The following is a 12,630-nucleotide window of genomic DNA, read 5'->3' as shown; positions in this document are numbered from 1 at the left end:
GAAGGATTTCTTGACAGTCATCTGCCGATGAGTACCTAAGAGGACTGGAGAGATTTGTGTTTTTTTCTGCCTCAGACATTTAGCACCAGAGGGTACTTTGATAATTCCTCAGTCGCCCTGGCGGCCAGTGTAGCTTTCTCTTCTTCGGGAGAGTAACGCCACTTGGTGTTGGCTCTTTTGTTTTGCTGGGTGGGTGGGGTATTGCAACATTTCATTGCACATGCACCATCATGGCAGGCTTCCACATATTATCCTATTGAAGAGATCGTTTAAAAATGCATTTGTAGGGCTTCCCTCATGGCTCAGTGGTAAAGAATCCACCTACCAATACTAGAGACAAGCATTCAATCTCCGATCTGGGACGATCCCACGTGCAATGGAGCAGCTAAGCCCGTGCGCCCCAACTACTGATCCTGCGCTCTAGAGCCCAGGAGCCGCAGCTACTGAAACCCACGTGCCCTAGAGCCTCTGCCCCGAAACAAGAGAAGCCACCACAGTGAGAAGCTCGTGCACCTGGAGAGCAGCCCCCACTCACTGAAACTAGAGAAAGACCCCACAGCAGAAACAAAGACCCAGCATCGCCAAAAATAAATAAATAAAATTATTTAAAAAAAAAGATTAGCAGAAAGTATCCTATGAGAACCATTTGGCGTTATGAAGTTTACAGTAAGGAGCATTGTATGTTTTTGTTTTTAATGCATTTATAAATAAGACTAGCTCAGAGAAGTTAGCTGTCTCCATGAAGGCCGCCTACCTGGAGGATGGCAGAGCAAGTTCCTGCAGAACAGACCTCTGTCTTGCTATTATAGTCTCCAGGGCTGATAGAGGGTAAGGCCTCCCAGAGGGCTGAGAGCAGCTCCTTTCTCCAGACACATCGGAGCCCCCTCGATGCTGAGCGCAGGCTACAAATCCGAAGGGGTCTCCTTGACGACAGAAAGGAACTCCTGCCCCGTCTCGTGGCTCACACTCCACCTGCCGCCCCTTAAAAGGGATAGTCCTGGGTTGCCTGTACTGCTGCGAGCTCACTTGATGGCTGATAAACCCCTCAGGTGTGGAGAGTGGGCACCAGCTGCTGGTCTGGCCACAGGAAGCTGTGATCCCGCCCATCAGTGTCTGCAGGGGACCTCACCAGAGAGTGGGCGTCATGACCACCCATGGGACTGTGCTGGCCCCATGCCTAGCACGCCTGAGCTGGGGGGTCACGGTGGAGCCCAGGCTCCTACCCCCTGAACTCACCTCCAGCTGAAGCACCGCTGTCCTCACCAACCAGGAAAGGGCTCCAAGAAGACATGAGAATCTCTGGTTCTGGCTCTGTGGAGCTGGGCTCCGAGAAGACGTGAGAGCCTCTGGTGCCAGTCCTCATGTGACCATAGAGCTTGCAGTTCCTAAGTGCCTCCTGTCTCCAGACACTATGCCGAGACTTCATTCAGCCCACATCACTCCATCTCGTACAGATGTTGTTATCCAGGAAACATGAGGCTCCGGCATTATGAAACTTGCCTGATTTCAGGTTGGTGTAAGCAAGAACCCAGACTCTTGAGAGCCCCTTGAACAGTAAGGAGATCAAACCAGTCAATCCTAAGGGAGATCAACCCTGAATATTCATTGGAAGGACCGATGCTGAAGCTGAATCTCCAGTACTTTGGCCACCTGATGCGAAGAGCCGACTCATTAGAAAAGATCCTGATGCTGGGAAAGATTGAGGGCAGGAGGAGAAGGGGACGACAAAGGATGAGATGTTTGTATGGCATCACTGACTCAATGGACATGAATCTGAGCAAGCTCCAGGAGATGGTGAAGGACAGGGAAGCCTGGTGTGCTGCAGTCCATGGGGTCACAAAGAGTCAGACATGACTGAGCAACTGAACAACAAAACTTGGGCTGTCAGGCTGCACAGCCGATGCTCTGAGATTGTTCTGCTGCCCTGTGCCAAGTGCCAGCTACACTGGGACCACAAGCCCACACATCGGCTTCCATGCCAGCCAAGGCCATCCAGTGGACTCCTGCCCTACCTGCCCTCGATGGCCAACCAAGGCCCTGTCACAGGCTGCAGCCGCAGGCCAAGCTCCAGAGTCTTGGTGCTGTGTCCCCCCCCCCACACCAAAAACTTTTTCCTTTTTCATTCTGGGAAATTTCAGACATAAAAGTAGAGAGAATGGTATCATGAACCCAGTATATCCATTTCACGGTTTCAGCAACTCAGCAGAGCTTCCCTAGGCAGCTTTAAAGCTGTGCGTCCTCTGTCAGAAGGCAGCGCCCTCCCGACAGCCACCCCCTGAGCGAGAGCCCTGGGCCCACGGCTCCCTGCTGCGCCCCTCCTGCTGGGCCAGCAGAGCAGCCTGGGTGCCCCAGACAGATCTCGGGGGCCAGCAGAGCAGGACCCGGGCGCCCCAGACAGATCTCGGGGGCCAGCAGAGCAGGACCCGGGCGCCCCAGACAGATCTCGGGGGCCAGCAGAGCAGCACCTGGGTGCCCCAGACAGATCTCCAGGGGCCTCCTCGGCCGCCACCTGTCTCCTGCACAGGCTCTCAGCGCCATCTTGTGTCCCAGAAGAGTTACTGTTCCACTGGGGCCCAGGCCCCTCCGCATCCCAAAGTCCCTAAGCAGCTGGGTCCGCTGTCCTCTCGCCCCAGTGGGGCTGCTCACTGACCAGCCCCAGTGGGAGGCATCTGACCCCTCGGATACAACAGTGGGTGATCCCGGGCCCAGCACTTCCTGTGATTTCCATAGACTGTCGGTCACCCGCCCAACTTGAGGGGTCTGGTGGAACAGACCAGGCCCATTTCTTTCTGGCCTCTGACTCTTACCACATTCATTTTGGGGGGAGATTTGCTTCTCCATTGTTTGAGTTCTAATCATAGAATGGCACCTTAAGTAACTTCCTAGCCTAAGTTCCTACATGTGTAACATGAAGAGAATACTTTCCAGCTGTAAGGATTAGAATGTACCTAGTATAACAACCAGCGTATAGAAGTGCTCAGTAATGAGAGTTATTAAAATAATTTGTATCCCTTTAAAATACATGAAAATAAGTTGTGCCCCCCGTCTAACCTAGATTAAAAATTCTGTACCAGGCAGTGCAGGCTACAGGATTCCCTTGGATGCCCTGCGCCCTCTCTTCCACAAAGCTCTGCTTCTTCTCCCTTTATCATGCTCTCCTTCTTTCTTGTAAACTTCTCTCTCTGCTCTAGTCTGCCCTCTGCTTTCTGTTCCCTTCATGAGACAGCCCAACCTGTTCACACAGTTGCAAGCACATGCACGCACATACACACACAGCCTCCGCTAGCTGGGTGGCTGGGCCCCCCTCCCTGAAGGCTCCTGAGGGGCCCTGACCGTCCTCTGTGACACCGCAGACCCGAGTGTCAGTGCTGCTGACTCTCCCAGGCTTCCCGCAGCGCCCGTGGACACAGCCCAGCCCTGCTCCCGCACCCTGACAAGGGGGTGGGGGCACTGGCCACCATCTGGCCAGGTGGGGTGGGCATAGGGCTGCCCAGAACAGGCTCAGGTCAACCTCAGTTCTGACACTCACTAGCCGTGTGACCTCTGGCAAATTACTGAACCTCTCTAGGCTTCAGCTTTCCCGTCTGTAAATAGGGATGTCACTGGTCTCTCTCCCGTAGCATAACTGTGAAGATTAGATGATAGATGTTAGCCTCTGCTGCTGCTGCTGACGGATACTGCTGTCCTGACCACTCCATGCTGTCTCAATTTAATAACACTTTTTCCTGTCCCACTGGGACTTCCCAGATCGCACTAGTGATAAAGAACCCGCCTGCCAATGCAGGAGACTTGGATTCAATCCCTGGGTTGGGAAGATCCCCTGGAGAATGAAATGGCAACCCACTCCAGTATTCTTGCCTGGGAAATCCCATGAACAGAGAAGCCTGGCGGGCAGCAGTCCATAGGGTCCCAAAGTCGGACACAACTGAGCTCACGCACACACACACACTCATATCCCATCAGTTTTAAGAAGTTTTAAGGAATATTCAAACCATATTCCAAACTAATTCACTAGCATGACCTCTGTGGAGGATTCATTTGGTCAAGAAGTCCAAACAGTTTTTAACCTGAAGCATAACCTCAGAGAGGAGCAGACGAAGCACAGACAGCCCTAGTAGAGCAGATAACTCAGAATCCAGGAATCACCCCCATTTACCGTGCAACCCGCTCCGCACACCCCCAGGTGACAGTCGCACCTAAGTCCCTTAGCCTGCTGTCTGCCGGCTCCCCACCGATGCTCCTAATCCTTATTCCACAGTGAAGACACGTGAACAGCAATTGTCCTCCCCTCACCTCCGCCCAGCCGCTGTGCCTTCCGGGGTGGGCTGAGAGACCCCCGAGCTCTGAGCTCTGCTCCAGCCGCTCCTCCACTCCTGGGCCAGGCCCCACCTCCTCCAAGATCTGAAAGTCCTACAGGCTTTCTCGAAGCTCCTTCTCTTCTCCATCCCCCAACTTCCTCACTCCCTACATTTTTTCAAGACTGGCCCATGAATCACTGCCTTCCCCCACACCCACGTGCTGCCTCATCCAGGGGAATGTTATGACCCCTCTGACCTGTCCAGCACCCGAGCCTCAAGTAGTTTGACCTCCTCAACCCTTGGTTCCCCAGATTTCATCATCACCCATAACTGCTCTACCTCTCAAAGCTTAAATTCAGGTGCCTCCTCACTGATCACATTCCACTGTCCATCCCTCTTTCCACGTTTGTCTGTTCATCCCAGTGGCCCCGGAGGGCCTCCCGAGCTTGGGTAACCCCTCCCAGGCTTCCCCCCAGCAGTGCACCCTCTCCTGCTCTCTCTCCTCCCCCAGACCCCCTGACCCCCACTGGCTGCAGTCCTCCATCACACAGCTCTTCACTCTTCACCCTTCTGCAAACCCCAGCCTGGGAGTGGCGCCCGGCCCGTCGTCTTCACACAGGATCAGCCTTGGCACCTGGGACCCACAGGGGTTGGTGCCACCTCAGATCCCTCTCTCCCATTTCAGCAGGGTCCTCTGTGCTTCTCCTGGCCCCCACCATCCCTCCCCTCCACCCCCACCACCGTCTCCCACCCGCCTCTCTCCAAGACTCTGTTCCCAGCTCTTCAGAGCTGCCTTTCCTCCTGCCTTCGTACTTCATAAAGAAAACCGAGGCCATCAACTCTCCCCACCTCAGTCCCTGTAAGTGCGTCTGGGTGTCCACCCCCCTTTGCCCTCCCTCTCGCCCTCACCTGGAGCTCTCTGTCTCCTCCCCTCTCAGCTTGGACACATCAGCTCCCGCTCATCTTTTAAGGCCCGCCATCAACCCTGAACTTCCCATCTAGAAGCCATCCTGTGTCTCACTTTTCCTTTACAGCTCGGCTTCTTAGAATAGTGACTCCTGCCCACTACCTCCACTTTCTCACCTCCTGTTCACTACTAAACCCACTGAAGTCTGGCTTCTCCTCTCATAGCTCCACTGTATCTGCTCACCAAGGTCTCCAGTTTCGCCCTAATCACTCGGCACCAGGACATCCTGGATCCTTGTCGGACTTTGCTTTTTGCAGCACTGACTCGGGGACCCTCCCTCCCCACTCATCCCTTCCTCACCCATCTCCTGGTTGGCCTCCCGTCTTTCTGCTTCCTTCACAGCTGCTTCTTCCTGCTTATCCTCTGCTTGTGGGTGTTTTCCAAGATTCCTTCTGTGCCCTTCTCTGTCTGTCAGTTCATCAAGGTCACTGACTTTACTACAAGTTCTATTCTAGTGGTTCCAGTTTCCTCTCTCTAGCCTAGACCATTCTGCTGAGCTCCACACCTGTCTTTCTAACTGCCTACAGACCATCTCGTTGTGGATGACCCAGAGAGCCCTCAGACTCCACGTTTCCAAGATGACCCCTCATCTTCTCCCCTTAATCTGCTCCTCCCGTGGTACCCAGTCCCATGACACCAGCGCCCACTTCACCTCCCACGCCTGAGGCCAGGGGGCTGTCCCCAGCTCCATCTGCTCTGGTCCCTCACTGAGTCGGTCCCCAAGCCCCATCAGTTCTGCCCCTCACAGTGCAACCATCCGTGTGCTTTTCTCCAACCCCGTCACCACTTCCTTCGTCTACATCTCTATCCTCCTTCCCTCCCCACTGAGCATCTTCCTTCCAGTGCTTCCCCCTCCCTCCATCCTCCAAGCCGCTGCCAGGGCAGCCTTTCAGAAACAGAGAGCTCATCACCTCATTCCCTTTATTGAATCTTTGTGTCTCTTCCCCCTGCTTTCAAGGGACAGTCCAAACTTGCAGCCTCCCCTGGCCACCCTTCTCTCCAGCTTTAGGTCCAACATCTCCACTCCCCCTGCCCCGCATGCACGCACCCACAGGACACACTCTGACCATGCCGTTTCCTACCTGTGTCTCTGCACACAGTATTCCTGCTTTCTGAAGTGGCCTCCTACCGTCTTCTATCTCACTGCCAGTTTTTTTCTGGTTAATCCTTCTTTGTCCTTCAAGATTCAGTTCAAACATCATGTCCCCTGGTTGCCTCCCCCGTGCCCTCCCCAGGCAGGGCTGAGTACTCCCCTTCAGACCCCCCCCCCCCGCCGTGGGGTGCCTGTGTGCCCTCCCTTATCACACCCCGTTAGGGTCACCTCTCTATATACTTCTCGGTGTCCCTACTGAACCATGAGTCATGCAGGAGCAGACAGGGACCTCCCGTTACAGCAGAGCAGGTCCTTGATGAGTGTGTATTGGGTTTCAGAACAGTTCTAGTCCAAGTGTTTTGAGATGTTCTCAGAAGAGCAGGGAGCTGCCATGATCCACGCAGAAGTAACCAGGAGTGGATGGTGTGGCGTGGAGCAGGGGTGTTGGGGGGCCTGGGCGGGTCTCCCTGCTGGGCCCACCCCTCAGTCTGACGTCTCTCCCTCCTTCAGCCTACATGAAGCGGCGGCACAGCTCGGTCAGCGACAGCCAGCCCTGCGAGCCCCCATCCGTTGGCATCGACTACAGCCAGGGCGCCAGCCCCCAGCCCCAGCACCAGCTGAAGAAACCCCGAGTAGTGCTGGCCCCCGAAGAGAAAGAAGCTCTGAAACGAGCATATCAGCAAAAGCCATACCCGTCACCAAAAACCATCGAAGAACTCGCCACCAAGCTCAACTTGAAAACCAGCACCGTCATCAACTGGTTCCACAATTACAGGTACGTCCTGCTCTCGGCCCAGTCAGTCACAGCTCTGCGAGCCCTCAGAGAGAGAGCGGCCATTCACTGTGCGTGGGAGGGCTTTCTGGGGCCTGAGAACTTGGTGTTCAGTCAGTTAGTTGGCTTTTTCTTTTTATTGGCATCTTAAACTCCCAAAGATGGAGAGTCATGCAGGTAGAGACAGTCCATGTCTTCTGTAACCAGAAAAAGTCTCGTCTTAGTGCTGTCGTTTAAACAGTGCGTGGGGCTTCCCAGGCAGTCCAGTGGTTGACTCTGTGCTTTCAGCAGGGAGTGCAGGTTCAATCCCTGGTTGGGGAACTAAGATCCACATGTTATGCAGCATGACCAAAAAAAAAAAATAGTTGAAAAAAAAAGGGGAGAGTGTAGTCATTCTTGGTTCCACAAGAGTGAGCGTGTATCTAGTGATTTTCTTATGCTTTCTCAAGGTCTTTTATAGTGTTGTTTTCCAAATTAGTTTGGTTCATTTTGTAATTAAATAAATGAATTAGTGTAAGACCCTTTCTTTGGGGAAAGTCATGAGTTCTTGAAGATTTATTGAGCATCTACTAGGTCCACAGACACTGAGCTATGTGTTTTAACTAGCACTGTATCACTTGATCCTCACAACTATATAAGATACAGTCTTGTCCACATTTTATAGATGAGAACATAAAGCTCAGAGGGGTTAAATAACTTACCTGAGCAGGAAAGGGCCCAGCGCTCTCCTGTAGAAAAAGGAACAGGGTAAAATGTTTGGATTAGATAATGGAAATCCACTGACAGGTAATGAATTGTTGATCACCTGTATAACCAAGAGTCCCTGCTGCTAGAGACAGAATTCTCAGTGGTCTGATGGAGAATCAGGCCCACTGAATGCCGTGTATATGGCCATCTCAATTGCTGGTTCCTGTCAGAACATCATTTTTTCTCAGGCTCAACAGAACTGGGGTAGGTGCTCCTGGTGATACCAAGGTGACAGGTGCTTGTGAAGAGCCAGTGTAGGTAAGCAGCAAGCAACAGAAGATCACAGGCTGCCAGGGGCTAGAGGGAGGAGTTGTGTCTCAAAGTGGGCCCTGCCTCATCAGATAGGTTCTGCTGGAGTTTCTGACAGGGCCCAGCAAAACTTCCAGGTTCTGAACAAATTGGAAAATGCTTAAATATTAGATAGGAGCCAAAATAATACCTTTATCACCAACAAAGGCTATGTTAACAATAGCTTAGTGTGAGAGCCAAATAGACCTGCTGCTGCTGCTGCTTAGTCGAGTTAGTCGTGTCTGACTCTGCTACCCCATGGACTATACCCTGCCAGGCGCCTCTGTCCATGGGATTCACCAGGCAAGAGTACTGGAGTGGGTTGCCATGCTGTCCTCCAGGGGATCTTCCCAACCCAGGGATTGAACCCAGGTCTCTTGCATTGCAGGCAGATTCTTTACCACTAAGCCACCAGGGAAGCCCAATAGACCTGCTACCTGACTCTTAAAACCAAGCCAGTTTATCCATCAAGACAGCACTGGTCCCAGGCAGGCCTCACCATATGTGGGCTGGCTCCCAAGAAGACAAAGAAAGTACATAAGCTGAGCACAACCAGCTTATTCACTCCTAAATTTACCGATCAGGTAAAAACAGAGGCAGAGAGAGGTCAGCAGTTGCAGGAGTGGAGCTCCCTCTACATGAAAGGAAACGTCAAGAGCGGTAAACAAGTACAGTGAAATCGAGTGAATGGAAGTGTGGGCAGAGGTTCCCCAGAGCCTCTCCTTGCCAGGTGTTATGCAATCCTGTTTTCACTTTCCAGACACAGAGGTGCATTTGAATGTGCACTTTCGAGTCTTCTGCAAGTCACATCCAATTTAATGAAGTATGCTAACCCTGGACAGGAGGGCATGAAAATCTGGGTAAAGGAGCTGTCAGTCACACAAAACATCTCCAAAGCCGTTTCGCCCCGCCCTGCTGGGAGTCACCTTTTTCCCAGATCACCCTGCAGGCCCCAGTTGAGAGGCAGTCACTGCCTCCTGGCCAGGGCACATGCTCTCCAGGTTTCCCAGCTGGCCTCCTGACCCCCATGGAAATGCCATCACATGATGGTCAGCTAGTCATTGTGGAGATGCCTGATTTGAGCATTTAAACAAATCCAACTATAAAGAGAAAAGGCAGAGATGGGAAGAAGAGCCATGGAACCTCAAAGCTTAGTCATGAGCCCAAATCCAGACCTAGAGTAGATGGATGCTCAATAAATGCTGTCAAATACACTCTACAACAAAGCAGACTGGTAAGGCAAGTGGTAGAACCAAGGGCAGAGATCAGTCTCACCTGCAGAGATCTGGATGAATATCCTAGAAGTGGTATGATGTGTGCAGGGTATTGAAAGAACTGAACTAGAGAAGAATTTTATAAGTCACAGAATAGGTTGAATAAGAAGTGGCATCAGGTCACTAGGAATGGCATAAAGCCCAAAGAACTGAAGTCCCTCCCCTAAGGCCACCCAAAAGAAAAGTGCAGAGATTCTGGCTGAGCCAGCCGTCTCTCCACGGCTTCAGCTCTTCCCTTAAATGCTCAGGACAGACCAGCTCACCTGGTAGGTCCCATAGCACTTCACATAAGGATGAGCACACGGCCGCACTCAGCACACATCCCTGAATGTGTTTAATTCCTAAACAAGAAAGCAGTTTCTTTTTTTTTTTTTTTTTAATTTTATTTATTGTTTATTTATGGTTTTAGGATGGGCTGGGTCTTCGTTGTAGTGCACGGGCTCTTTGTTGCTGTCTGTGAGCTTTCCCTAGTTGTGGTGTGTGGTCTCTAGTGCGCCTGGGCTTCAGTAGTTGTGGTGTAGGGGGTTGGTTGCCCTACAGCATATGAGATCTTAGTTCCTGGACCAGGGACCAAACCTGTGTCCCCTGCTTTGGCAGGCAGATTCTTAACCACTGGAGCACCAGGGAAATCCCTGTTGTTGTTTTTTTTTCAAGATATTTTTATTACTTTGTACTAAGAATTTTTTTTATAAAGATTAGAAATATAGGAAAACCTAAAACCATCTAGCAAAAATAGCTATATTTGACTATATGAAAGCAGAAAATGAAAGGATTCAAGATATCACAAAATCCCAAAACAAACACAAAAGACTAGGAAAAAGTATTTTACAATACATGTAATAGAGTGTTCCTTTGTCCATTTTTATAGGAATTTTTAAAATCCTCCTGAACAATTAGTAAAGAATATGAATAGGCATTTCATAGGAAAAGAGATGGATGCTGCTAATATATGAAAAAATGATCAATTAGATTAAATAGTTTAGAAATCTAAAATAAAAACAACATTCCACTTTTTTGTTACCACTTGGCAAAACTTTGAAAGTGTCCCAGTATCTGCTGAAGATGCAGAAAAGGGGCAGAAATATAGTATTTGTACGGGAGTGGATTATTACTAATAATTTAGAAAGTGATTTTGCAGTTTCTATCAAAATTAAATAAGCACAGATCTTTTGGCCCAGACATCTCACTTTTGAGATTTTTATCCTAGAGAAATAATACACCAATTTTTAAGGACCTGTGGTCAAGAAGGCAGTTTCTTAGGTTCTTTCCGCAGGAGTTAAACAGAAGTTGATTTCATTTTTTCTGCACCACTCGAACCCTTAGGGAGTAAATGCTTGGGGTTGATTTTTACCCCCTTAAAAAAATAAACAGAACTTTACTTCCTCTTCTCCTTTTACCCTAAGGCCATCAGAAGTATTCTAAGGTGACCCTTTACCCAGGAACACCAGAACAACATAGCCCAGGACACCTGGTCTCCTGGAGAACAGGTCCACCGAGCAGAAACTTCCAAGCCCTAAAAGCCACAGCATCCTGCCAGCCTTGCATGACTTGTCTGAAAACCAGATTTGCTTCTGGGACCTGGTCTTTCTAGACCAGAAGATAATCTTCCTCAGGGACACAGAGACTAATCTAGGCTGAGAAGGATGATGCCTCTTATCTGCTAAGCATGTAACATGTGCCAGGCCCTGAGCCAAGAGCTATATAGATGTTATTTCATACTTCCTCCCACCTACAGTCGAATTCAGCGCTGCCAGCCCCGTTTTATATGTCATACGTGTAAATGTTTAAATGTCATATATGTCAGTCTAGCCAGTGAGGGTCACAGCCTCGATCCCAGGTCTTGGACATGAAGTTATCCCTCCCCATCCCTCAGCCCTTCTGTCTCAGCCTTGGCACTTATGACAAGGACTTTGTTATTCAAAAGGCAGCTGGGTGGTTAAAACAGAAAAATAGTTCCTTTTTTTTTGGTCTACCTTGTGTCCTGTATTTAATATTTCATCATGGTGGTCCAGTGGTTAAGACCCCGTCCTGCCACTGCAAGGGGGCATGGGTTCTGTCCCTGATTGGGAAACTGAGATCCCACATGCCATGTGGCGTAACCAAAAAAAAAAAAAAAGAAAATGACAACAGAAAAACCCCAACATTTAATCATAACATCTCTGCAAGGAAGACACTATTCTCCATACTTTTCTGATGCACAAAAAGCTTAAGGAACTTGTCCAAGTTTTGTAGCTAGTAATTGACAAGCCAGATTTCAAACCAAGTGTGAACCGATTTCAAATCCAGTTTGCCTGGTTCCAAAAAGCCTGTGCTCCATTCTGGGCCAGGCTTCCCCTGGGACTTCCAGTTAGTCCATGATGGACCTGTGGCCTGGATCAGACCAAACCCTTAGCTGCCCATCTAGCCTCCCCCACTACCCAGTCAGGGTGGAATGGGATTGAGTGTTCACCCTAGTGGGTGTTTTTTAGCTGTTAAGGGGCTTGAAATCCAGCAAAGTGTAGGTTCATCCTCCTAGCAAAGTGCCCGTGGGAATTACCATTTCACAGGCTCCCAAAGTAGCCCCCAGGAAGGAGGATAGTCTTCCGTGACCTCCTGGGAACTTCTGGGAGGGCTTCAGGCCTACCCCTGCAGCTTTGGTTCAGGGGTCAGCTTCAGGACAAGGGTCAAAGTTCACCCTATGTATGGAGCAAAAAACTGTGTAGCAGATAACCATGACCTGACTTGTGATATACTGGACTAAACTATAGCTGGATTCTCCCTGGCTCCAACCTCCCTACATCCAGCACAGGACCTGGCATACCATGGGTTCTCAAAAAATGTCACCTTTATTGAGTTATACACACTGCAGAAAATATCTTCATGCACGCCTAACCCAGGGCTTTCTGCAGGCCCAGTTTCTGCAAGACACTGGACTTGGTGCTAATTTCCCTGAAGATGTTATCCACTAACAATTGGCTCATGATCAGAGGTTTTTAGGAAGAAACACCTATTGAGACTTCTGATTGAACCCAGTACTGTGAGCATGTTAGAGAAATTCTGACACAAAAGATTTAACAAAAGCCCTCTCATGACATTACAGGGCTCCAAAACAAGGAAGGCCTGGGCCCTTCTGTAGCTGTTTCCTTCAGACCTGACAAAGTAGTGAAGCACACTTTCCATTGTAGGCTGAACTCAGCTTAATTAAAACATGG

The 12,630-nt window shown here is 50.2% G+C and overlaps 1 protein-coding gene across 12 annotated transcripts in view; it reads left to right on the top strand.

Moving 5' to 3' along the window:
* CUX1 (cut like homeobox 1) overlaps positions 1-12,630 on the top strand; it is a 348,486-nt gene that overhangs the window by 308,992 nt on the left and 26,864 nt on the right. For 9 of the 12 annotated variants that reach the window (XM_043454963.1, XM_043454969.1, XM_043454964.1 and 6 more), the window contains one exon: positions 6,869-7,133. The exons of the other annotated variants lie outside the window; for them this stretch is intronic. In XM_043454963.1, coding sequence (XP_043310898.1) covers positions 6,869-7,133 — 265 coding nt within the window. The remainder of the gene's footprint in view (positions 1-6,868; positions 7,134-12,630) is intronic. 12 annotated transcript variants of the gene reach the window in all.

Source organism: Cervus canadensis, chromosome 32 (assembly GCF_019320065.1).
Source record: "Cervus canadensis isolate Bull #8, Minnesota chromosome 32, ASM1932006v1, whole genome shotgun sequence".
Lineage (NCBI taxonomy): Eukaryota > Metazoa > Chordata > Mammalia > Artiodactyla > Cervidae > Cervus > Cervus canadensis.
Note: the sequence above shows the minus strand (reverse complement) of the source record. Positions and strands in the feature narration are given on the sequence as shown.